The sequence below is a fragment of the Rhodnius prolixus genome, unplaced genomic scaffold, assembly GCF_049639745.1.
Source record: "Rhodnius prolixus isolate KJV_2025 unplaced genomic scaffold, Rpr scaffold_7, whole genome shotgun sequence".
Lineage (NCBI taxonomy): Eukaryota > Metazoa > Arthropoda > Insecta > Hemiptera > Reduviidae > Rhodnius > Rhodnius prolixus.
Genome location: NW_027411582.1, coordinates 24,872,988 through 24,900,225, shown reverse-complemented (window position 1 = coordinate 24,900,225; position 27,238 = coordinate 24,872,988). Strand labels below are relative to the sequence as shown.

Below are 27,238 nucleotides of genomic sequence, written 5' to 3'. Positions count from 1 at the left end.
ATTGCAGCAAGAGAAAATAAAAGTTTTCCCATTTTTTGAGATCAAAATTCTCGAGTTAGAACTGATACTCCTTTTTCAAAACACCAACTTTTGGGTCCGAGGGTAGAAGATGTAACTGCAACGCTTCAACCTCATCAGCCTTTCAGCTTGGTAACCCTAACTAACATTTCTTTTGGAATACCAGACTTTTGAAAGCCAACGATCAATAATGATCCGAAAATTGTTACAGAGTAAATTGACTAATGCACCATTGCATATCCGAAATGTTTGTATAAATATATACTTCGTTTTTCCAAGAATATAGTTTGCAATGGATAAAGAATGGAAAAACCAGCAACTAGAGGAGAAATTTAGTAGAAGGAAATGCTTAAATTCTTTTGTATTTGTGGGGATTGGAAAGAACTTAGGTGGTCCATTTCGTGTGGAAGAGCAGGTTAGGTTGACAATCTAGAGTGGAAAGGAGACGGGTTTTTGGATGAAGGAGTGTAACCGGAGATTATGGAAGGTACGCCATGGAAAGGAGTCGATTCTAGTACCTCCAGGAGTTGCAAGTCTGGAGAATTTGTTCTTTGCTGTCCTGGAATATCTTGATGTAACTACTGCAGGTCAAAGCTCCAGACCACTTTGTAGAAGAGGAGTTTGTTCTGTTACAGTCCATCTTCGAGTATTGTGGACAGTAAAGGAAATAGTAGTTGTCTTGCAGACCAGTTTACCGGGAGTTCACTTCATCCTGAAGGTGAGTAGTCAAGGACAGTCAAGACGCGATACTTGGACGTGGTGAGACCACGGTATCACGAGTATTGTGGTGTCTAATTTGTCTGTTGAGAGAGGCTCTGCGTTTAGTAAAGAGTATGGCGATAGACTTCTCATGGTTTATTTTAAATTCTCCATTTAGTGCAGTATTTATTCAGTTTGCTTGATACTAAATTAAGTCGGCCAATAATAGTATCGATTCACCATGATGTCGTTTACAAACTAATCCCTAATATCTTCCACCTATCCAAAAACTGTAGGGTAAAGTAGGATGAGATGGACACCATTTTATTTGGAGGTTGCCTGCTTTGGAGGCTTACTTTGTTAATATTTTTGGAAACCTCATACGCTCACAAACATAAGATAAGGAAAAAATTTCAGAAAAAATGCTAAGGGAAACATTTTTTTATTCTTACAAAAAAAAAAAAAAATAGCAGTTGGCCATCTATCCCCCCTGGGTTGGGTGAGTTGGCCAATGTAGCTTGGGAGAGATGGCCACATATTGTAAATGAAATTGCACTAGCAAAACGTAAAAATAACAGAAAAAAATGAATGGTTACTTAATATTTACTTATTCTTCTTCTCTTTAAATGCGCTTTTACTACAATTTTGGCAAGTGCATGCAAAAGAAGAGCAATTTTCGTGGAACCACTTCCGGCATATTATGCATTCCAACCAATCTTTTTTCTCTGGTCTTGTTGTAGCTTTCCCCAGATCCTGTACATTCAGTTTCATCGATTTCTAAAATGGCATCATTTTCCACTTCAAATTCGATTCCTGTTTCGTCCTCTTCATCGGAACTTGGGGAAGGTGAGCGTTTTCTTTTTCGGACAATCCTTTCTTTCAGAATTGTCTCTTTGGAGGATGGTATTTCTTGTTGGTTTGGATTTCTTTGCAACTCTGTTTTTCACAACAGCAATGTGCTAAGGGTGAAGTTAATAAAGTGACAACAGACTTGGCTCGTTTTCTTGCAGAGACGACAGTTTGGGTATGGGATTAATACGATCTCAAATTTTCTTCAGTATAATTTCCGTGGTTAGTGTTCTGTCTTTGCTGAGTTGCCAGTGAATTGGAAACTGAGCCAAACTATAACAGAAAAAAAGTAAAAATAATTGGTCATCTATCCCTACTGTTGGTATGGCCATCTGTCCTGAATGCTAGGAAGACATGTCCATCATGATAAACATAACTCAACGCGTACTTTTTGACAGTTTTAGAAGTTAGGATTCATTAATGTATATTGTATTTACCTAATATGTAGAAAACAACACTAAAATTTCGACACATACATTCGCTGCAGCACGCAGCATGTAACTATCAAAATTTTTTGTTGAGACGATAACGTTTTTATTCTCTGAGTTAATTAATAACGCTTTGACGCAGACCAAAATGAACTCCTGTAGTCAAACATGAAGAAGGTTCATCACTGGAGAAGTCACGCAGCGCCCTCGGACAACATTTCGGTTAAATTTCGGCTGTTGGCCATCTCTCCCGACTTTACCCTATTATAAAATACGAGGGTCGTTTAAAAAGTCCGTGCAAAAATAAAAACTACTTAATTTTTTGGGGTAAACCTTTTTTATTTTTCAACATAGTCTGCTTTTAGGCTTATACACTTCGTCCAACGCTGCTCTAGTTTGTTGATCCCTTCCGAATAATAGGATTTGTCCGTCTGAAAAATAGCCATTCGTTTCTGCAATCACCTCCTCGTTTGAATAAAATCTTTTTCCCGCCAGCCATTTCTTCATATTGGGGAACAAATAGTAGTCCGAGGGAGCCTAGTCTGGAGAATAGGGGGGATGTGAAACGAGTTGGAACCCTATTTCCATTAATTTTGCGACCACAGCTGCTGAGGTGTGAGCTGGTGCGATGTCGTGATGGAAAAGGACTTTTTTGTGGGCCAATCGTGGGCGTTTTTCTTGCAGCTTGGTTTTCAAACGGTCCAATAACGATGAATAATATGCACCTGTAATAGTTTTACCCTTTTCCAGATAGTCGATGAGGATTATTTCTTGCGAATCCCAAAAGACAGTCGCCATAATCTTTCCGGCCGAAGGAACGGTCTTCGCCTTTTTTGGCGCAGATTCCCCCCTGGTAACCCATTGTTTAGATTGTTCTTTGGTCTCAGGAGTGTAGTGATGTATCTATGTTTCATCCACAGTGACGAAACGACGCTTAAAGTCCTGCGTATTCTTCTGGAACAGCTGCAAACCGTCCTTGCAACACTTCACACGATTTCGTTTTTGGTCAAGCGTGAGCAATCGCGGCACCCATCTTGCGGATAGCTTTGTCATGTCCAAATGTTGATGAAAAATATTATGTACCCGTTCATTCGAGATGCCCACAGCACTAGCAATCTCACGCACCTTCACTCTTCTGTCATCCATCACCATATCAATGATTTCTGGAGTAGTAACCTCAACAGGGCGTCCAGAACGTTCAGCGTCACTTGTGCCCATATGGCCACTCCGAAAATTTTGAAACCACTTATAAACTGTTCTAATCGAAGGTGTAGAGTCACCATAATGTTTATCAAGCTTCTCTTTAGTCTCCTGAGGCGTTTTGCCTTTCATAAAGTAGTGTTTAATCAACACACGAAATTCTTTTTCTTCCATTTTTTGAAAATCACTCGACTTCCTCGATTCAAACGAATGCCAAACACAACAGAAATAGACCGATCTGGCTGAAACTTGGTATGTGTTCTTCCAAGAGATGCTACTAACTAAACATAACCTCGATACGCGCCAGTAGTGCTATCTCTCTGACTTTGCACGGACTTTTCAAACGACCCTCGTACATTCAATTTTATTTAATTATTACGAAGTTAGCTGAGCCACAAATTATTCTCAAATACTTTATTTGTGTTTTGAATTTAATTGTTTATCTGGAAACTCTCCAACAGAACATTAAATCTTATGTAGTATTATTACTACAAACCAAAGGAAGTGATAGAAATGTAATGGGTCGTTTAAGGCAACTACACCATACACCTGGGTTTTATATAATAACCATTTTATGTAACCTAATGAGATACAATAGAAATTAATTTTATTAAAAATAACCTTTGAACAAAACTAACATACACGATAGAAGGTCACTCACTGGCTGCAGTCATATTCATGATGGAAAAAAAGAAATGTCGCGTTGTGTTATTTCGTTACATAATGAGCATTATTTTTTCCTCAACTTAGAAATCTAGACTTCACTTACTTGATAGAAAATTGTTGATTTTTTTATTCATTTATTTAAATTAAATGAATTCTTAACTAGATCTTTATTCTATGCGATATTGTATTAATAAAGTAATGCATTCAACTGATAATAAATAAGTAATACAGGATATCCCCAAGGTCAGCTGGTAGTTTAAATTATTAGATTTTATTATGGGAAGTCGAGTTTAAGTTGGTCCAGTCCATTTTTATATATTATTTATTTTTTTTTTTTTGTCTGTACCGCTTTCCGTTCGCTAATTCTCGAGATTATGCACTACGTATTTCCTACTTCCGCAATAAAATATTAATAATCAAAAAAATATTTCTTTATAAATTCTACCTTTTAATGAATTTGAAAAAAATAAATTTACCCCCCAAAATAGTTTAAACATAAGCAAAAACTACTGCAGAAAACTGAGTCTTTGTTTGTTTTTTTTCAATTAAAATCTTTAATGATTTTTATTGTCAAGGAGATCAGCACTGTCGAGTTACTGAAGTCGAAATATCTGAGACAGATCATTGTAAGAAGCTGACAGATTAAAGTTATGCTCCATCAGGGGACTAGTTTTTTTTTTTATGTTGAATCCTAAAAAAAATCCGTCATCCGTGAGTATTAATATATTATTATACAGGGTGTTCATTTTAAGATGGCTCAAATGCATTTCATGCTTAAACGGTTAATCTGAGCAAAAATATGGTAGAGGAAAAATTTGTTGCCCGTCACCTCTAGTTTCAGTATATGTGACTTGATTTTAGATTTCTGCTCGCATACGCGGCAGACGCGCGACCAAAATTAAGGGTTTGCTGTTGACCCCCATTTTCATATACACAGTTTTAAAGAGTATAAAAAGTTATGAAAGAAACCGGAAACCGCAATTCGATATCTTTAAAGTTAAAGGCGCTAGGCCATTTCAAAATCTGGTATTTATTAATCATATTTCAATTTTTTAACTTGTTATCAAAGAGAAAGAAGAGCACGCGATAGGTCATTTTTATGTATTTTTTCATCCCTTTTCTACTACAAATATTGCCAAGGCAGTAAAGCTAGTATTTTTCTTAATATCGGGGAAATAAGTCGTTTTCCGAGTGATTTTTCTAAGAAAACGCTTTAAATGTGCTTTAAGAGCTTTAGATGTTCACAAGCATACACAAAATGGCTAAAAATTAATTTTACATCTGTTACAAACAAGAAGGTTTAATAATTATTTGGTAATTTTGGGAGAGTTGCGTTTATATTACCAAAAAAATTGGAAACCTCCTGCCACATATTTAAGTGATCAATACATTTCATATAAAGGATCAAACTTATTCCTTAATTTATCAAATAATGCACTTTACTCAACTTGTGAAGCATGTACTGGTGCCTTCAAAGGTGCCTCCTCAGATACAGAGAGCACTTGATAACCTCCTGGCTAACCTGGCTTGCGAGCCAGAGGAGGCACCTTTGAAACATGCTTCACAAGTTGAGTAAAGTGCATTATTTGATAAAAGTAGGGGAGGTTTCGTCTACTAGATCCTCAGGGAAAGGCACAATAAGCCTCTTGGGGCTGCGGTGCCGTGGGGGGGGTGTAATCCCCGTCCTGCTAATCGAATCTAATCTAGTGAGTATCAATATTATTGCCATTGTTAATGATAGTTTCAAAATATTTTACCTTTCCAGGAGTCAATTTACAGCTCCTTGTTCGGTGTTGAAATAGTTTTGTTTACAACGAGAGAACACTGTACGGGAAGACATCATGACCTGAAATGTTGACGAGTCTTTAATTATAATGTTAATAATGATGAAATAAACTAGATCAGAAAAAAAAAACTGAAGAATAATTGATTTCATTTTTTTAAAAGAGATGAAAAAAAAGCCTAAGAAAACGCTGGGAGCTGAGAAGAGCAGGTGTTTTGGTCCAGTAATGTAGGACTATTAGAACAACGGTAAATCTATTTACATTAGAACAAATCATCATTCATTTCCAGAGGTATCCCGTTTAGTTGCTGTACAGGTGAAGGCAATCTGTTCCTCACATACAGCTTAAAGTAAAAACTTGATGACTCTTTGATAATTACAGATTACTTTTTCCCGTAATTTCGTCCTTTAATTAATAATGAGGTAAATAATTATTTACGGGACAAGAAAAATATCATGATCTCACCAAATTGATGTTCAATTGGAAATATCGGGTGACGAAATTTGTGGTTTTTAAATAATGATTAATGGATCTATGTTGGGTTGGGGTTTTTTGGGCATCCCAAAAATCTAAATTACCATCTCTTTTCTACCATTTTTGATCATATTAATTTTTGTTAATTTGGATTGTTTGTAGTGGCTCTTTTTTGGGTTAGTTTCAGATTTTCCAAAAACAAACAAAAGGCAGCAAACTAACGGAGACCTTCAGATAATATAGCTTATAAATTACTTCCGTGAACAGCTATTAATTAAATCTCATAAATGAACGATGTAAATTAATGTAATTCTTACAACAAATTGCTTGTTTAACATTTAACATCTGTGGGTTGTTCTTTATAAATATTTTTCTATCTATTTCTATTTTATTTTTTTTCTTTATGTGACAAGTGAGAGCAGCATTATTTACCCAACCAATTGTGGTATCACCTGCATAATTTGTTGTAAATAATTTGTCGCATTATTTCTACAGGTGCAGAGGTAACATTCACTTATTATGTAAAAAAAAGAACCTGTTTTTTATCTGCCATAATTTAAGTTAAAATTTACTGTATTTAATGATTGATAGACTTGTATTAAATCGTTAAGAATTTTCTGTTTCCCCTAACCTATTTTCAGCCCTTTAGGGAAATTTATCGGCATTAAAAAAAAGGTTAAAAATTTGTACAACCTTGCAAATGCAACGAAATGGATGCAACAATTAGATAACTGTAGAAATAAAACCTGCTAAAAATTCTTTCTATAATCGGTGATGGTCTTTTAGGCCTGAATCTCAAGCTTTATTGGGGGAACCGAGGAGGTTAACAGGCTAGCGAAATTGTGTGCTTTACTCCGTTCATCAGCAAACGAAACAGACAGTTGGTGTGACTGCTGGTGATTAATGTATGTCCCAGTCTCCGAGCTTGGGTAGCCACGTAGTATTTTTATCTAATCTCTTTGGACTGTCGTCAAAGTCGTCAGTGAATAGTTGTAGGGGGTTTGCTTTTTACGCACATACGTGCCGGACTGCCGCCAAGGCAGCCTACCGGCTAAAACACCTCCCCCGGCACCAGGCCTAGCCTGGATTCGCTTATGCAGCACTACATCAGGCTAGGCCCCTATTCTATTCCCAATCAAGGGGTCCTCCCGCCAAACTCGATCAGCTCCCTTTGTTTGGCAATTAGCACCTCCCTAATGAAGCGTGCCACACATGCCCACCGCCGCCTACTAGTGAGCATGGTCGGTATTATTTCCGCAGGAGTAATATGCCCGACATTTTGCTCCAAGTCTCTCCTGAGACATTCCCACCTCTCACACACAAAAAAGGTGTGGTGGGCATCGTCCAGCACTCCCGGACAATAGCCTTCCCCATCTTCTTTAAAAACTCACAGAAATACCCGTGACCACTAAGGAATTGGGTAACAAAGTAATCTACTTCGCCAAAGGACCTCCCTATCCATGCACCAACATCTGTGATAAGGCTGGCCGTCCATCTACCTCTTGATTCCTCTTCCCAAGAAGATTGCCACTCCAACACCGTGTATGCACGCTCCTCCCTGGAGACCGCTACTTTATCCACTTCATGCCTTCTTGCGTACACTCTCCTTCCAGTGATAATAATAATAATAATAATAATAATAATAGTAGTAATAATAAGGGAAAGTGAAGGGATTAGCTATGAGGTTAGCATACTGGACTCCCACGCGGAGGTCCCGGGTTCGAATCCAGCAGCTGACCCTTAGATTTTCTCTTCCTAGGTGCTTCTTACAGCTCACTGTCCGGTGATGGAGGTGTTGTCTGTAACGAGAGAACACTGTCCGGAGGCCGGCAGTGCTCTGAAAAAAGCTCCGGGCGCTAATAACCTCAGATGTTGATGCGCAAAAAAAAAATAAATAAATAAAAAAAAAATAATAATAATAATGGAATCGGAAACAGATATTCAGCAAAGAAACGGAAGGATTTTATACCTGATGTCAGAAACAGCTGAGACAGGAACAAACTGGAACTAACTGCTGAAAAAAGAAGAAGAAATTAGCCATATTTAATAGGTTAAACAAAAAAATGAAGATGACGTACGTAAAAATTAAACAGAAAATTTATTTAATAATAGCGGACAATAGTGTACAAGAATAAAGCAGAAAATACAGAACTTTATGGTTTTACATTTAGGGCACCATTGGTTATCTAAATCGAGAGATGCAAACATTTTGATCACGTTGCTTACAAACTGAACACGTTTATGTGAAAGCCTAATTCATTTTACGGTTTCGAGCATTCACCCGTTTTGATTACAGATTTATAAATACAACCATGTGTTATCCGTATACTTGCCTAGTGTAAAATCACTTTATTTCAATAATAACAAGTGTGTACAGTTTTTATATACTGATGTTTTGTTTTAATTCAACTTGATGTCGAGTAGGACATTCGCACTAATAAATAACAGTAACATGAATTTGGTAATAAGGATAAGAATCTCAAGATATTTTATGGTAACGAGTAGAGGTCAGTTTCTTTAACTACATTGACCTGCACTCTATCAAAGAATTGGTAATACTATAGTTTAAGTGAATGCTCACTAGATAGCATGCTAAGTATAAGCCTTTAGGATAAACTGTTGAAGTAAGTAGTAGTGGCCAACGGAACGAAATTGAATTAAAATCCTATTAACAACCAAATTAATTGAATTAAACAATTTTAGTAAATAAATATCTTTAATAAAAGAAACGTTTAATACAGTTTCAACGTTGCTTGTAACTGTAGTTCAATTAGAACAGTATTAAAAACTTATTAATTCATACTGTAGTAATTGTACTCCATAAAATTCTGCTCAATTCCTCATTTTAATCAGCAGGCGATTAAGTGTCGCCTCTCAATCCAAAAATGCAATGTACATAAGTTTTTATATTTTCAGTTTATTCTTGATAGTGTGTATGCCAATACCTGTGGAAATGTGACTACTTAAACTGGCAATAAATAGACTTACCAGGAGATCAGAAAAGATGGTATCGCAAAAACGATAGGTGACAGATCAACTCCTACTTACGGATTACTCCTTAATGACTAGGTAATCTCCCACAATAAGCCTTTTTTGGGAGCAGTGCTTGGGAATAGGAAAAAATAGAAGGCAAATCATGTTCAAATCTAATCTTTTTTTCTCGTATTTATTGTTATTAATTTTATAGACAACAAATTTGGAATTTCTGCCATCATATCATCTTCATAATGCATTGTTACGGAAGAAAAAAGTTTGCTCCGGACAAAATTGTCTCAGTTTGGCCAGTCTTCTGTAAGAAAGGGTCAAGTGTCAGATATAGCATGAGAAGAATCTGTAGCAGCGTTGCATCGAGTACGAGGGTCGTTTGAAAAGTCCGTGCAAAGTCAGAGAGATAGCACCACTGGCGCGTATCGAGGTTATGTTTAGTTAGTAGCATCTCTTGGAAGAACACACACCAAGTTTCAGCCAGATCGGTCTATTTCTTTGTGTTTGGCATTCGTTTGAATCGAGGAAGTCGAGTGATTTTCAAAAAATGGACGAAAAAGAATTTCGTGTGTTGATTAAACACTACTTTATGAAAGGCAAAACGCCTGAGGAGACTAAAGAGAAGCTTGATAAACATTATGGTGACTCTGCACCTTCGATTAGAACAGTTTATAAGTGGTTTCAAAATTTTCGGAGTGGCCATATGGGCACAAGTGACGCTGAACGTTCTGGACGCCCTGTTGAGGTTACTACTCCAGAAATCATTGATAAAATCCATGATATGGTGATGGATGACAGAAGAGTGAAGGTGCGTGAGATTGCTAGTGCTGTGGGCATCTCGAATGGACGAGTACATAATATTTTGCATCAACATTTGGACATGTCAAAGCTATCCGCAAGATGGGTGCCGCGATTGCTCACGCTTTACCAAAAACGAAATCGTGTGAAGTGTTGCAAGGACGGTTTGCAGCTGTTCCAGAAGAATCCGCAGGACTTTAAGCGTCGTTTCGTCACTGTGGATGAAACATGGATACATCACTACATTCCTGAGACCAAAGAAAAATCTAAACAATGGGTTACCAAGGGGGAATCTGCGCCAAAAAAAGGCGAAGACCGTTCCTTCGGCCGGAAAGATTATGGCGATTGTCTTTTGGGATTCGCAAGGAATAATCCTCATCGACTATCTGGAAAAGGGTAAAACTATTACAGGTGGATATTATTCATCGTTATTGGACCGTTTGAAAACCGAGCTGCAAGAAAAACGCCCACGATTGGCCCACAAAAAAGTCCTTTTCCATCAAGACAACGCACCAGCTCACACCTCAGCAGTTGTGGTCGCAAAATTAATGGAAATAGGGTTCCAACTCGTTTCACATCCCCCCTATTCTCCAGACTTGGCTCCCTCGGACTACTATTTGTTCCCCAATATGAAGAAATGGCTGGCGGGAAAAAGATTTTATTCAAACGAGGAGGTGATTGCAGAAACGAATGGCTATTTTTCAGACTTGGACAAATCCTATTATTCGGAAAGGATCAACCAACTAGAGCAGCGTTGGACGAAGTGTATAAGCCTAAAAGGAGACTATGTTGAAAAATAAAAAAGGTTTACCCCAAAAAATTAAGTAGTATTTTTGCACGGACTTTTCAAACGACCCTCGTATTATAACATTACCCTAAATATTAGACGACAATTTTTTTCCCTCATTTAGGAAACATCAGGTTGTTAACATTACATGAACTGGTTTTTAGGACAGTCTCTATGAGTCCCAGTTGCTTCAATTGCAGCAAAGCTGTCAATTTTTTTTGCAGTATAGATCGAATTTACTTCAACGGTATCAATTATAGTAATGTTTGAAAAGCAAAGATGATGGCAAAGATAAACATATTAGTTTAGAAATGTTATAAATTAATTCAAGATATAGTGGCCAGGTTTTGAAAAGAAATAAATAGTAGGTAAATATCATTATATACAAAGGTCACTTTTTTTACAATGTTTCAGTCAAATATAAGGAAAGGAAAAGCTGTTAAAACTTAGTATGGCAGGAACTCAAGCAAAGCAGAATGAATGGTCGCGCATTCTATTCAGTACCTTGTAAACTATATCTTTATAATAAGTGTGGATAGATGGCGCTGCTGCTTGGAATTAGAACTGCTCTTTGAAGTAAACCTTACTAAATAGAAATTATTTACTTCAGCTGTAGCATTTAACGTATTTGTAATTTGAAATTATAAATATCTCTATTTTTGTTTATAGTTTTTCGCTATCCCGTTCATGGCGTGTTCTTGAAAAAACTATTTTTTTTTTTACATGTTTTCTGCATATTTTTAGACTCTTCATGTCGTTACTCTACTTCGTCATTCTGTTCAGCATTTTATCTTGATGAAAGATTACTTTTTTTTTTTGTAAATAAACGTCATCCAACTTGAATAGATTTTGGTTGGTAATGAGCCGTCTGAAAAGAAGAATTTTATTATGTCGTCACGATCTAGTTTTATCTACTTTGTAAGAAAAAAAAGCCATTATTCTCAATTATCTGCTTAGTTTACCCTTACCTTATTAGCACAGAAATCAAGACATTAAGCAAAAAAAATCTTTCATTTTTTAAGTTTTTATTGAGAAGAATTTTTATTGCATAATCTGATACTTCATTAAATACCTACGGAGGAAAAATTAGTAAAAAAAATTAAACTCTTATTTGTCATAGAAATAATTAACCATAAAGAATTAATAAATTGGCCAATCTTAGTGAAGATTGGAAGTGTGAAAAGTAGGTTGGTTGAAGGGCCAATCAGAAACGAGAACATTTTATTAAACCACGCCTATCCCAACGTAGTCACGCCACGCCCTTTTTGGCCCATAATAAAATGGAAGTTCTTTATCTATCATTTCTTTTTATTGTACTTTATACTAATTTTGGCAAGCGAATGTATTGTATTACCTAATTTTATTTAAATTAGAAAATTTTTGCCATATAAATTACAAACAGGCAATACCAAATAAATATTTTTTTTCAAAATTTGTTACGTCACCCTCTGCAAATACCTCTGGGCAAGGCAAGCTCAGTGGAGACGGGGTGGGTAAGGAAACGAAAGGGAAGATAAGGAAGAGCAAATATTATGACTAATAATAAGCCCAATAATAAGGGAAGGGAAGGGATTAGCTATGAGGTTAGCATACTGGACTCCCACGCGGAGGTCCCGGGTTCGAATCCAGCAGCTGACCCTTAGATTTTCTCTTCCTAGGAGCTTCTTACAGCTCACTGTCCGGTGATGGACAGTGTTGTCTGTAACGAGAGAACACTGTCCGGAGGCCGGCAGTGCACTGGAAAAAGCTCCGGGCGCTAATGACCTCAGCTGTTGATGCGCCAAAAAAAAAAAAAAAAAAAAAAAAAAAAAAAAAAAAAAAAAAAAAAAAAAAAAAAAATAAGGGAAAATAAAAATAAAAAAAATAAGTAAAATTGGAATTAAAAAAAATTGTTACCTAGTAACAGCTCCTCGGGTAGCGAACCTGCGTTGCGCGACTCTATAGGCCGATACTCGAACCAGGCAGCCACACTAATATTCTACTAAATATTTAAATTCCATATACATGTGCTGTTGTTGCTAGGAGAGGTTCAAATAAAAGATTCAGGGTTAAGAAAATACTTATTATTGTTCACAAAACCAAAAATTCTCTTTACAAAGAAATACAAAAACAAACCCTACTTAATGCTAAATTTAGGGAAACAAAATAAGAAGCGAAATTGATTGATAACGTTATGAAAAGAAATTGTCATTAATCCAACACGAGAACTAGTCCCACTCTTAACAAAATTGTCTCACCTATATCAACCCCAGGCCTGGTTTTGATATCCGTCGGCACTTCTCTTCAGTCTTCTTATTAGAAGGTCACCACAGCTCAGGCGCTATTCCGTCCCGCTCCCTTGCGAGAAGTAGAGATTCTTCGCTTGCGGAATACCCTGGATTAGCCAAATTCCACCTGGGTGATTTCTTTATCTTCCCATTTGTGTTGGGACTAAACCCAAACGGTACAGCATCCAATTCCCAACTCGTAATGTTTTTTCCCGATCGCCTCAGTCTCTCCCATATGTTGCTCGCGTCGCTTGTCTTTTTCCGCTGCCCTCTTCACACCACCATGTGCTCTTCAAGTATAATTCCATTAACACATTCTTTATTTCTCTTAAATTTCCTAGGCTTATTTTCTTACTCCCCAATTTTACCTGACCCTCACTAACTAAAACGCACAAAATCCAGAGATAATTACAATCATACTGTAAAAATTATTTTCTTATGGAAAAGCTGTTACATGGTAACATATTGTGTGCACTCCCAAAGCGGTAGCGTACTAAGTCAGCATAAGAAAGGAGAAATTGAGTTAAAGGGGGAAACTAAATTGAGAATACACCAACCCAGTGAATAGTCGAAAGAGATTGATCAACAAATATGGGAAAAATTAAATAATAATAACATGAATCTCGCAAAATTAATTTATTTCCATATAGTGTTCTATTTTGTACAAATAATTTACAATAAATATATATAAATATTATTTTTACTATTTACAATAATGACTTTAATTGATCGGCCATATAAAATTGCTCCTAAAACTCAATTATAAGTTCTTCTTTATAATTGAGTCAGACGATTGAGTTTAGTCAAAACAGTTACTTTGTAAAACGTTGATTGTATTTTAATATAGAAGCGCAAGGAAATTGTTTTGTTATCATCTGTCAATAAGTCGGTTTGTTGTTTGTATGTTGTTACGTCCTTTGTAAGTTTGTTTGTTAGCTAAATCATAATATATTTTTAGTATAAGATAGTTAGGTATGAGTAATTCTCTTTCTTAAATTTGTATTTCAGTTTGTTTTAGATTTTTAGATGTATTATGCAGTTCATGTATTGTAATGTCTGGTTTTGGACACATACTTCTCCTTGCATGTTTGTACTCTTTCTTTTATTAGTAATTTTATAAGTTTCGCTTATTTATCTCTTTTATTCATTTAATTCGTTGAGTATAAAAATATCACAATCTCTTCTTTACTTTCGTTTCACTGGCGTTTATTTCTGCTTATCTGAAACAAAATAATTTTTACAAAAGTTTATGTTTAATATTATTTTTTCAAGAAATCGATAAATAATTGACCAAATATTTTACTGAATTCAGTCTGGGATTTTCTGATTTTAAACACTGGTGAACTGAATTATCGGTTAGCAAACTTTTTAAATATGATATAAGAATTTTAAAGACCCCAGTTCTACAAACATAAAGAAAACTTGTTACTTATAGACAAACTTGTCTGTTATGATTCAGAGGCTAATTTCTCGCGATAGTGATTCAAAAAAAGTGAGAAAAAAATTAAATAAATATAATTTTGGTGTGATGTATCAACAAATCAATTGTTTGAAGTAAATGCTTCGACTAATGGTTAATGGTCAATAATTATTTCTAGCCTTCCAAGGGGGTGATTTCGAAAAGCCCCTATACACGTGCCTCATATTATTTTCATGTAGAAAAACTCCTAAAAATGTCTTTAAGATAGGTTCAGAGATTTAAGGGCAGTAACTGTTTTGTAGGTGCCATTATCAGAGCTTATTTTACGGCACAGACAAACGGTCGAATATGTTTCACATTAACAGATGATTTATATTTAACAAAAAAGTGACCAATCAAAAATAGGCTGGGGAAGACTTACGTTGCCACACCCATGTCAGTCTTAAATACACTTTAGAAATGATTAGCTCTTAGTTTTTCTTTAAGGGGTTATAGGCAGTCAGAAATTTGAAAAAATCGATTTTTTTTAAATTTTTTTTATATTAAAGTATCTCAGGAATGTTGTCCTAAAATTTCAAGTCGATCCGAGCAAAATTGTAAGAGTGAAAGTGTTTACAAGCCCCGACCGTTCGAATTACCATCGCTGAGCACAGAGCTCAACTTGCTACGCGGGAGGCAAGAATCCTACGCAGACAACAGAAATCGGAAAACTTGGACATTTTGGAAGACATGGAGGACTTATTTTATGGGCCTGGAATCGATGACACTGTGTAAGTTGAAAAAAAGATTATCCAGGTTTTATTCGCAAACCTTTAACCCTCTGAAAACTTTAAACGCGTTTTTCTCAAAACTACGTTTTCAAAGTCGGTGGACACGATATGTCAAAATCTACTGCACCGATCTTTTTGAAATTTTACGTATTTCTTTTACACATATTAAAATCGTACTTGGACGAAGGATTTTTTTTTTTTAATGAATAGAACTTGTTTTACAAACATAAAATGGTCAATTTTTTAAGTGAAAATCGTGAATCAAACTTTAAAGTTGTCCCAAAAATTAAAAATTCAATGTTTTTCTAAATCCTTCGTTCAAGTACGAGATAAAGTCATCTACTAATGAAATCTTTTCGAAATTTTGATTTCAGATGACCCAGTCTCAAGATATCATGTCCACGAGAGGGTTGCATTTTTTTGACGTGTTGCATTAAAATATTCGCCATTAGTACAATTATTATTAATTTATAACGAAAAAAATACAATAAGTTCTTTAAACATAGACTGATATGACGCAAAAGTTCCCGAATAAAAAAGTAAACACGTTTCCCCCCCCCCCAACAAAATTGAAAAAATGACTTTTTTGGCACCTCTTATAACCCCTTAAGAAACATTTCTTTTACTAGTTATTTTTTAGTTAAAAGGCAAAGCAAACTAGACTTACTTTATGGTGTATAGTTAGCCGATTGGGTAGCATAGGCTGAGTAAGCTAGTTGATGTGCACTGGCTGTCGGATTTGTTTCGTACACTCTGGCATATGGTCCTGGAGGACCAGGAGCTGGCTCCCATCCACTAGGATCATAACTGCTGATGGTAGTTGGTGGTCCATACATTGGAACTGGTGGAGTAGCTGGCGGATCCATGGGTCCTGGCATTGTACCAGTTGGTTGCATGTTCATCTTAGCCATGCCCAGTTTTTGGCAGAGCTAAAACAATTTATTTTGTCTTTAAAAAGCTCATTTTAAAATTAAGTTGAATATTAGAACTTTAGTGAAAAATGTTCACTATAAAATAAAATAACGTTTCTATTCTCACAATGAAATGAATATTATTTGTTTCAATGCAGAATATTAGAAATGTCACCTTAGGAATAAATAAATAAACTTAAATATATAAACATATTAAAGGATAAGAATGAACACACACTCAAAAAGAAGTAGAATGAACTACAAACAAAAGTGGCTCGTCGAGAATTGAAAACAATGGCAGTACGCCAAGGTGCTTCAGTCAATAAACACTTACAGAAAGTGAATAACAAGAATAAAATGGATGACATAGTTATGCGGCCTGCATACATGAGTTTGTTATTATTTGACTTTCCAAAATGAAATCTGATCTTGTCTTACTTATCACAATGTCAACATTATGGGTATTTGTCTATTACTAGAGTCTATATGTACATGTAATTTCTATTTCTTTTTCTGTTGAAAACCATAATAGCTTTGCGTATATTCTACTACACTTTGTAGTAAACACTATTTTTTTTATTTGAAAAAGATAGTTTAGTTATCTAGTTTTATGTAATAATAAATAATTGAAAATTAAATTCAGGTAAAATGAGTATGCCGATTGAAGCATAGCATCGTGGCCAATTTTGAAACTATAATTATTTTAGTTACTATTTCACAAGTTTAGGTCCTGATATTGTTTTTGTTTTCATTATAAAGTTGAATATGGGCCAGTAAATAGTATTAATATAATTCCTTGTTTCAAATACAAAGAATGCTTTTATAATAGTGACTGAATAATAGGAGAGTTATTTAATAGTTTCACATAGTACCTACTAACCTAAACATTTATTTTGTTGAGTGATAATAGTTAGTTTATCAAAAATTAATTTCAAAGTAATTAGAGACTATACTTTGTGCAGTCAGTAATTATATTAGTAAATAATTTCTGTAATTAATACAGGAACAATTACTGCTCAAGTTTTATATTCATTTTATATTAAAATACCGTGGTTCATAAAGTTGTTTGTTCTGGGAATTTATTGTCACAGATTATTAGGCAAATAAACTCCCCGAAATTGGCATCCCTTTTGCGTGTAATTGGTAGAAACAAGTTAATCCAATGATTATCATTGTTTAGCCAATTTGAAAAACACTGTGGGGGCGATTGACAATTATTCGGATACTAACAATTCTCTTTTTGAAATGATCACGTTTTTTTAGCCATTTGCAATCCTCTCTTCAGCGAGCGCTTTAAGTGTAGATACAGTGATTGCTAACATTTTCTATTAAAGTCAATTAATCGTGTTTGTGATATATAATTACTCATGTATTTTACCAGTAATCAAAGCAGTAAAAAATCAGTTCTTCACTAACCAAAACAACGAACTATCAGTTCTTCACTAACCAAAACAGCGAAAAATCAGTTCTTCACTAACCAAAACAACGAAATAACAGTTCTTCACTAACCAAAACAGCGAAAAAATAAAATAAAATAAACACGTATTTACATGGATATTATTTTCATTTTCCGTTTAATTTAAACTTCAGCTACCTTTATTTTATTTCTTTACAGAACATTTTTTATTATAATAAAAATATTTGTACCTACCTGTACAACCAGGAATCCGACCACTAATAAAATAGCAATTTTGGACAATATCAGTGCTTTAGTCGCTTTCAGTCCAACCAAAGCGAGTAAAATTGGCGTCAGAGCTTTTAATTTCAACTTGACCAGCATTAACAATGGGAACAGCATCTTTTGCTTCATCATATCTCGTGCTAAACAAACATAAATAAATTTTAAAAAATTAATGATACCTCAAAAAATAAAGCATTACAAGTATTGTGAATATTTGTGTCTAGAGTCACATTGTGAAGTATTGTCAATATTTTTGAATACGTAAGTTCATTTTTGATGCTAAAATTATTAATTATTATTTTAGTATTCGAGAAAAACTAAGGAATAATAAAGAAAAGTGAGCTATTTTTGACATATATAGGGTATTTTGTGGCAAGGACAACAGCTTTAGACCAGTGCTAAATGTTACAACTAAATTAGACCTTTATCTTCAACTGCAGTGCATAAACGAAGGAAAAATTAGGAACTATCTGCTAGTTTGGACAGAAAAAGTTAGTTTTTGGGCAATGACAACGACCATTTAGACCAGTACTAAATGTTACAACTAAAGTAGACCTTTATCTTCAATTGCAGTGCATAAATGAAGGAAAAATTAGGAACTATCTGCTAGTTTGGACAGAAAAAGTGAGTTTTTGGGCAATGACAACGGCTATTTAGACCAGTACTAAATGTTACAACTAAGGTAGACCTTTATCTTCAACTGCAGTGCATAAACGAAGGAAAAATTAGAAACTATCTGCTAGTTTGGACAGAAAAAGTTAGTTTTTGGGTAATGACAACGGCTATTTAGACCAGTACTAAATGTTACAACTAAGGTAGACCTTTATCTTCAACTGCAGTGCATGAACGAAGGAAAAATTAGGAACTATCAGCTAGTTTGGACAGAAAAAGAGAGTTTATGGGTAATGATAACGGCTATTTAGACCAGAACTAAATGTTACAACTAAGGTAGACCTTTATCTTCAACTGCATTACTAAAACGAAGGAATAATAAAGACCTGGGAGCTTGTTTGTTTTACGTTAAGGACAACGTCTGTGTAGGACAGTTGTAAATGTTAGAACTGGGAAAGACCTTTATCTTTTCTTATATTGCCAAAACAATTTTTTAAGGAGGTTCACTTAGTTTGCCTAAATTATAATTAGAATTAACTTCTTTACGAGTTATTTATTAAGTGATTAGAATCACATGTTCTTCTATGTTTAATTTAACAATAATTATTTGCCCGAACAAATGGACTACTGAACCCTTAACAATACTACGAGTATACTGGACCCTTAACAATACTATACTGAACCCTTAACAATACTATACCGAACTCTTAACAATTCTATACTGAACCCTTAACAATACTATACTGAACCCTTAACAATACTATACTGAACCCTTAACAATACTATACTGAACCCTTAACAGTACTATACTGAACCCTTAAATACATCCCATTCATAATTTTTTATTTCATTATTTTTACTTAATATTTTACGAATGTTTTTCGACTATTAAACTCCTTTACACGGTCAGCAATTGTAATGTGAGTCGGAATCATATTTTAAATCCAATTCTTTACACCAAATCTCTGATCCAATCAACCTGTGATGACGGTCGAAAATCCAAAACCATTCTGAAGTACAAAAAATGCGTTCTACGACGCGATCAGAGATAATAATTAATTGTTTCTTGTTCATTACTAAATAATGGACTTTGAATGATAATTCATCAAGTCGAATGAAATTAAATGTAGAGTTTATTTTATTTAGAGTAACGTTACGTACCTTGCCTAGGCGTAACTTCATTCTCCTCTTCTTTTGGGAATTCAACTCCAAAATCTAAACCCCTTCCTGGCCGAAATATTAGCGAAGCTTTTTGAAAAACTTCGGGTAATTCTATTTTAAATTCATTATTATTTATAATTTCCAACAATCTTTCCAAGATTATTTCACCTTTGTCCGCATTATGCCTTGGTGTGCCATGTTTCTCTTTGGCCGGCCCTAGATATTCGATAATTCTATTTCTGAAACATTCTTCCGTATCTTCTTTGGCGCCTATACACTTGTCTATGGAAGAGGTTAACATACGATCTAAGGTTGTACCAAATGTTAGTCCTACAGATAGTAGGACGACTAGCACCGACGGCCGCCACATTGTCAACTGACCCATTCCCACTCCTCTTCTCTATTATATACCCCCTTTAAGGACATTAGTATGCCGCTAGCGTGGCTTCATTTGAAAGGGAAATTTCCAAGTGGTTCATAATTGTATCACTTTAATACCACTCACTAGCCTTTCTTTCACTAAATTGGTTTTGGTTATTCGGCTTCCAGAGCCTTTATTTTCATTAGGCATGGAATTAACTTAATTTTCCTTTTATAATCCATTTATTTACTAGCAACTGTAAACTTTAAAAAAAGCAAATGTTTTACTAGAATAAAATGTCGCGAATGACATTTTAGGAAGTTACGCGCTGTTAACACTAGATGGCGTTGAAATTAGTGATCAACAGACCACTAACGCTTCGGTCGCCTGAAGGGATTATCGGATAAGGATAAGATTATTGGTTTTCAGTATATTGCCCTCTACATAATCCTCGGATTAAGGAGCATATTCTTTTTTTTTTTTTAAATTAATTTCGCTGCGTAAAGCTCTATTTAGTTAGAATTTTGAAAACTTTATACTTTGATAAGCCCCCCTTTCTTGTAAAGCCTCTACTTTGAAGCTTTTAAGTACTCAGTTAATTAAGTTCGTTCGACAAACTTGCTTATATCTATGGGGAATTAATAGGGCTTTTCAGTGTTGAAATGAATTATTAGAGATTTATCAATTAATTTTCAATTTTATTAATAAATAATTATTAATTTGTTTGCAATTTTGTGTTGTTTTGCAAAAGTAAATAATGTATATTACAATTAATATTTGCTTTTAACCGCTGTTTTATTTGAATTTTCTAATTTTTCTTTTAGATTGTATTAAGTTCATTTAACATACTTTTTATCGTAACTATTTTATTTTTTTATTTTTTAGATATCAGAAGCTGGGTCGGTAGGGGTTTTGGGGAGGTGGATTACTACCTCACCCAGCTCCTCAGCGGGCACGGTTACTTCCGGGAGTTTCTCCGGAAGATAGGGAAGCGATCGGAGGGAAATTGCCCACACTGTGCAGGTATGAGAGACGACGCCCGTCACACATTCTTTGAGTGCGAAAGATGGGGTCGTGCCAGAAGGGATTTGGAAGGAAGAGTTGGCGAATGGGTTCCCGAGCGCTTCCAAAGCATAATGCTCTCTGGCAGGGTGCAGTGGAATGCTGTGGCAATTTTCACAAGGGAAGTACTAACCCTCAAAAGGCGAGATCTAGATGGAGAGGAGGATAACCCCTAGTGGGTAAGAAACTGGAGCCTAGCCTGAAGTAGTGCTGCACAAGCGAATCCAGGCTTGGCCTGGCAGTAGGGGGTTGTTTTAGCCGGTAGGCCGCAAGGGAGTCCAGCACAATGTGCGTAAGATGCATTTCACCCCTCTTTAAAAAAAAAAAATTATTATTATTGTAATTATTCACTATCTGAGGCTGAAAGAGATTTTTTGGAAGATAGAATTTTTTGGATGACTGTAGAGATTAAAGTAGAAAGTGGAAGAGTCGAGAGCCATTGGTGTAGAAATAAGCGGTGTTTTGAGGTCTTTGTTTCAAGAAAAGAGCATGACGGATCCTTTGAGGACTTTAGATTAGTAGGACTGTATTTTGGGTGTGTTAGAGGATTGGGCCTGATCCCCTTAGTTCCGCTCCGTTTGTCCGTAAAAGGCTGTAGTCAATTAAATACTGGAACTCGGTCCAAATAATCGTCTTATAAGTCCACATCTTCTGTTCATTTCTTGTATCATTTTTCTTTAGAGTATGTTGGTTCTAAGTTTCTTTACTTCTAGCGAGAATCGCCAGATAGCGGACTTTTATGGATGTCGGCTTATCCTGGTTATTTAAAATCGTATCATGTCGTTTAACAATAACAAAACTTGCGCTCTCGTTGATGTTATGTTTAAATCACCAGCGATTAGCGCCCTTCAGTTATAAGATCTAGGTGGTCCTGCACATTTCGAGTGGCTTCCAGCAGTTTGCATGTGAGGAGGAGTCCCCGCAGAGTCATCTATATATCTATAATACCACATTGTAGCCTCTAGAATCGGTAGGAGTTTAGATTGTGTTGATTTGTTGAGAAGGAAATACTTTTAGTAGCATAAATAAGAATCCCGGATGCCACACCTTGTCCAAAGGCTTCAGGCTCTTCTAGTGAAGAGTACATCAACTTTCATCGTAGACCCTCTTAAAATTGTGAGGACTGCCAGTATAGTTTTTGCAGTTAGGCTGGGAAGCACGTGGAAACGACAAGACATGAAGCATTGGCCAATCTATTTTCCCGCTAGGGATAACATTTAGAGTCATTGGTGGCAGGAGCTTTTAAAGTAAAAGTAGTAAAGTAAATTAAAGTAATCGCCTATTTTTTCAGGCCGGCTTTACGTTACGTCCAACTACCAATTAGGTGTCGTGGACGGAGGCGACTAGCAAACATACTTTACTGTAAATTTCTTTTATTAACCATTAAATAAAATCCAAGGCCTGAGACCGGGAATCGAACCCAGTACCACAATACATATTAGCTTTACAGGTCTCGCCTCTTAACCGCTCGGCTACCGTAACACTTCTGAGCTAATACCCATTCTTAGAGACTTGGTAGAGCTACTATTGTTAAAGAATGAGGTCAATGACGACCGTTTCTTCTCAATACACTGAAAAACAGTGTCCGAAATATCTATTTCCAAGGATGGACATAAAAAAAAGACCTTATTAATTTCTCTTTTTTTAGACTTCATTCTGAACTAAATTTATGCACAACCAGTCAGTCCTATTAAACATTCTAAGACAATGCCTTTGACTTGGTTGAAACGTGAAAATATTGATGTTAAAACAAACGGATCTAATTATAAATATATAACGCGCATTGTAGGGCAGAAAATGAAACGATGTTATCGAATTGGTGAAAGTAGAGAAAACATATCGATACTATCGTTTTATTCCAAACAATATCGTGTGTTTAATATTGAAATTAAAAATAAATAAATCGTGTCTTTGTGTCAATGCCAAGACAGTCCCGCGTGTCCAGGGTATCTTTCTGCTTTCTCCTGATTGGAAGCATGACCGAAATCGATAATTTGATTATTTTTATTTACTTCTAATTAGTTTGGTTCTAATTAGTTTACTTTAGATTTTGTTTAAGTATTCATTTTTCTTTAATCGAATTATTTTATTGTTTTCACATTTAATTTAGCTCAAGTAAAGCGACAAAAATTTCACATGTTTGTTTTGGTATTCAATCAATACAATATTGGTATTTAAATCCACTAAGCTAATCGGTTATCTGTATTTTATTGTTATTGTTATTATTGTTCTTGTTTTAGGTGACTGATTCATTAATCCAGATGGAAGAAAGAATAATGCCAATTTTAGTCATTAAATTACAGAATTTACACATTATAAACACTCTTTTATTGTTATTATAATTATTGTTAAATTATTATTACTGTTATTAGTTTAATTTAAGGCGCGTCCAAATCTGAGGATATTGGGGCCCGTAGCTTTTTCAAGTGCATTAACGATCTCTCGTTACAGCGTCAACACTGTCCACCACCAGCCAGAAGAGCTGTAAGAAGCTTCTAGGAAGAGAGAAAAATCTAAGAGGCAGCAGCTGGATTTGAACCCATGACCTCCGGCATGGAAATCCAATACGCTAAACGCATAGCTAATCCGTTTCCTTTTCATTGTTATTACAATTATTATTATTATAGGCGCATCTATAGAAATAACTTTCAAGTTTCTTACAATTCTGTCACTCACTTCAGTGCATTAAGTTCAATTATTAACTTTCATCTAGTACACTTACAATTTTCAATAAATTTAGAAAAGAAAAAAATCAATGATTATGAGAAAATTGCTAAATTACAACTAGGTGAGATTTGTAAGAAGAGAATGCAAATTAGGTGTGTTTTTACTCGATTTTGCTCATTACTTTTTTCGCCAATTTCATTGTACATTGAAAATTTTTTTGCATGTTACTCCATTTTTTTTCTAAGCTCCTATGGAAGTCACATTCTCTTAATTAATGTTATTAATCGACTAACTACAAACTAGGGCTTCACTAATTATTTATTACACATGAATATTATATGTTAACTAAAATGGTGACCGGATGAAATGTTGATACTTTTAGAAATTGTTTATTGAATAAAATAATGGATATTGAACCGTTAATTTATTGAGGTGGTGCGTCATTAAAATGAGAATCTATTATTATTATTAGTAACCTCTATGGAAGAACGTGATTTCCTTAAATTGCTTACCTATATAACCTAAATATTTCATTTGAAATGAAGGTCTAATGTGCACTATTTCAGATGAGAACTGATTTTAGAAGTGCTAACGAATAAAGCACAGTGTTGCAGTTGCTGAATTTATTGCAACATTGAAAGCGTGATTAAGTCCTCAGGATTCGATAGTAGCTTTGATTTAATCCGTAGATGCAAGCATGTTTATTTGTAACTCTGACTGGTTCCGTATTGATTGTTTATTGAAAAACATGTGGCTCATATCCCGTGTGCCTCATCTAATGGGACTTCTAGATGTAAAAAAAATAATAAAATGAAATAAACTAGCCATGGAAAAAATTTATTTCATTCAAATTTTATAAAAGTTTTGACAAAAAAATAAAATACAATAATTTAAAATTACTATTTCTGAGAGCAAATCACAAAAATGGTGCCAGATATTGACGAGAAATTAAACTTTTTTTAAGTAGGTTTCATTTTGGAGGAAATTTTTGTCAGTGACAAACAACTATGTGTTAGCATTCAACATAAAAAGAATGACCCTCAAAGGTTTTGCTGTTGCATGCATCTTCCTCGGGTTTTGCAATCCAATGGGTTCCTAGCACAATACTCCATGCACTTTCACAATACAATAAGGACATAATACAGTTAACGCTGCATTCAAATAAGCAAGCACAGCAAGACCACAAACACTATACACCGAAGGATCTACATCTTGCCTTGAAAATAGCTTCGGCAAAGAGAGTAAACCCTTTAAATTCAAGGCCCTCAATCGTATTGGAGCTTAGGCGTAGGGATGGCACCCCTATCCTGCCAAAACCTTAACCAGTTAAGCGTGGAATTTAGTTTTGGAAAAAAAACCCACAGTGTGCGGAATTAAAATCAGACAATGACGTGGTATACACGTCGAACGCAGCGGCAAAACAACCAAAAGTTTACAACGTCCGTAATAGTCACTGCAAACGACTTTTTCTAGCAATTTCTGGGGCTTACAGATTACAGAGCATTCTGTGCTCATTCAAAAAATCTTGCACCGCTTCACGTTATGCATTTGCTTTAGTTAACTAGAGACGCAAGAGCTTTTACAAGGAAGAAAAAGAGCTTTGAATTCTTGAGCAAAATGAAATCATGCTCGTACTGAGGTCTGAACCTCTATCTAAGGTAAAAACGGGCATTGCACAAGGGTTGAGTGCTTCTATTTGTGTACGTAATTCCCCAATCTCTAATGCGGAGACCAAACATGTACCAACCACTTATCATTTGGCTGACTCCCCTCTCCGTATAAAATACTTAGCAGTTCTATTGGTAAGATAAAGGAAACATCCCACCAAATAATATTCTTATTGTATTTTATTAAAATATCAAGTTTTTATAGTTAATGGCAATTTTATATTTTTCACAACGAGTATACACGTCGAACGCACCGTAATAGAGATTTGGTTTGACGTGTATACAAGACAAACACGCTTAACCGGTTAATACGTCTCGAAGTCTCAATTGGAAAACTGAGGATGCTAGGGGCCTTTAAGAAGAGGCTGTAATGCCATGAAAGAACAAGAAGAATAAAAGAATGATGGATATCCACAGGTGCCGGGTCACGTGGTGATTAAGAGGAATGAGACAGCTGATCTACTGGCCAGGAATGGAGCCAATACTCCTTTCATTGGCCCGGAGCCTGTCCTGAGGATCACCAAGGGTGCAGTTCGTGAGACTCTCAGAGATTGGATCTGGAAAGAACACGAAAAGAACTGGGTGATGCTTCCTGGGGTCAAAGCACGGCAAGAGTGTTATGCCCTTGCTGTGCAAACATAGAACCAAAGAGACTTTAGGCTTGGGCAGGAATCAGATCACTCTGATTACGGGCCTATTCACTGGGCACGGTAGGTTCAGAAAGCACCTGCACAAATTAGGGCTTATTAGCTCGGAACCGTTGTGCAGATTGTGCCAGGAAGAGGAGGAAACGGCCTCTCACCTGTTATTCGATTGCGTTGCAATCGAGAGACTGCGCTACGACATCTTTGGGACTTTGAGACCAAAGGAGATTATAGCGCAGAAGGAACTGGTAGGGAAAGCCCTCAACCTTCTTAGAAGGGAAGGTTTCACCTACTAGATTTAGAGGGAAGGCACAATAAGCCTCTTGTGGCTGCGGTGCCGTGGGGTATACGTCCTGTCTCGCCCGTCTAAATCTAAAATCTACCACATTTTTATAAAAATTAAAGAAAAGGCCCCCGAAATACAGTTAATCGCCACCGAATTTTGTTGATGGGTGAACCAACATCAACTTTAGTTTCTCACCAACAGTCAGCTGATAGGCCTCTTTTATCCTCTAGTTATTTTTGTTTATAAACAATATTATGAGGTTTCCTGCAAGTAATAAAAAAAAAAAAGTGATTTTTTTTTTTAAAGGAAATGGTGTGGTTAAAATGATTGTATAGGCAAGCATACATGCATCTTGTATGTGGTTTTGAATTCGCCTACTGTTAATATATTCTTGCGGATATTAAACAACGGATAATCCATATTGTTTACAGGAGTGACGTAGTTCTATGTAATGTCTCTGTGTGTCAATTTTTTTTTTATCCTGGCAATGAACAGAAACAAAGAACACATTATGAGGAAATGAAGGGTAAATAATTTAATTCTCGTATAAAAACTGCTAACAAAATTATGTGATTAAACAACAATAAACAAAAATACTTAATTACATTTCAACAGACATAATCAATATTGTAACATTGAAAAATATAAACAGATAGAAATAATAATTGCACATTACCAGTGTTTACCTTTCAGGCAAATTAATTTTAGTAGGAATGCTCAATAAGTATTAAATTATTAATTTTTATAGCAAGTTTTTGCTATTGTTAAATGATTATTTAATTAAATTTCTTTTTGTCGTGTTGATATTCCATTACTTTAAATAAAATTTAAAGCATGTATGATTTTTCTAATAAAGATACAATCACTAGTTTAATAAATAAAATATGTGCGTGCTATAAATAACAGAAGATTAAAAAAATCATAATACATTTTGTAATGTTTGTAATTTAAAATATTGTAAAATCAGATTAATTAAAACTTTCTGATAGCAATTTTAGTTTTCAAGGAAAAAGAGACCATTAAAAGTAGAATAACAAACAA

The 27,238-nt window shown here is 35.2% G+C and overlaps 1 protein-coding gene and 1 long non-coding RNA gene across 4 annotated transcripts; both read right to left on the bottom strand.

Moving 5' to 3' along the window:
• Positions 1-566: 566 nt before the first annotated feature.
• On the bottom strand, positions 567-13,439 carry LOC141447242 (uncharacterized). 3 transcript variants are annotated; one of them, XR_012454225.1, is made up of 7 exons: positions 12,585-13,439; positions 11,657-11,760; positions 11,412-11,556; positions 9,167-9,407; positions 8,088-9,063; positions 5,618-5,706; positions 567-1,839 (listed from the first exon to the last, which is right to left on the bottom strand). It is a non-coding gene; the product is annotated as an uncharacterized lncRNA (long non-coding RNA). The 3 variants fall into 3 exon arrangements; XR_012454226.1 differs by lacking the exons at positions 567-1,839; positions 5,618-5,706; positions 8,088-9,063; positions 9,167-9,407 and having other exon boundaries at positions 10,508-11,556; positions 12,585-12,706; positions 12,926-13,419; XR_012454224.1 differs by lacking the exons at positions 567-1,839; positions 5,618-5,706; positions 8,088-9,063; positions 9,167-9,407 and having other exon boundaries at positions 10,505-11,556; positions 12,585-13,420.
• Positions 13,440-13,576: 137 nt separating this feature from the next.
• Osi20 (DUF1676 domain-containing protein Osi20) lies at positions 13,577-19,910 on the bottom strand. The gene is made up of 4 exons (XM_074114564.1): positions 19,511-19,910; positions 17,708-17,877; positions 15,813-16,074; positions 13,577-14,175 (listed from the first exon to the last, which is right to left on the bottom strand). The coding sequence occupies exons 1-3, from the start codon at positions 19,893-19,895 to the stop codon at positions 15,814-15,816; spliced, it is 816 nt and encodes a 271-aa protein (XP_073970665.1). The 5' UTR covers positions 19,896-19,910; the 3' UTR covers positions 13,577-14,175; position 15,813.
• Positions 19,911-27,238: the final 7,328 nt, after the last annotated feature.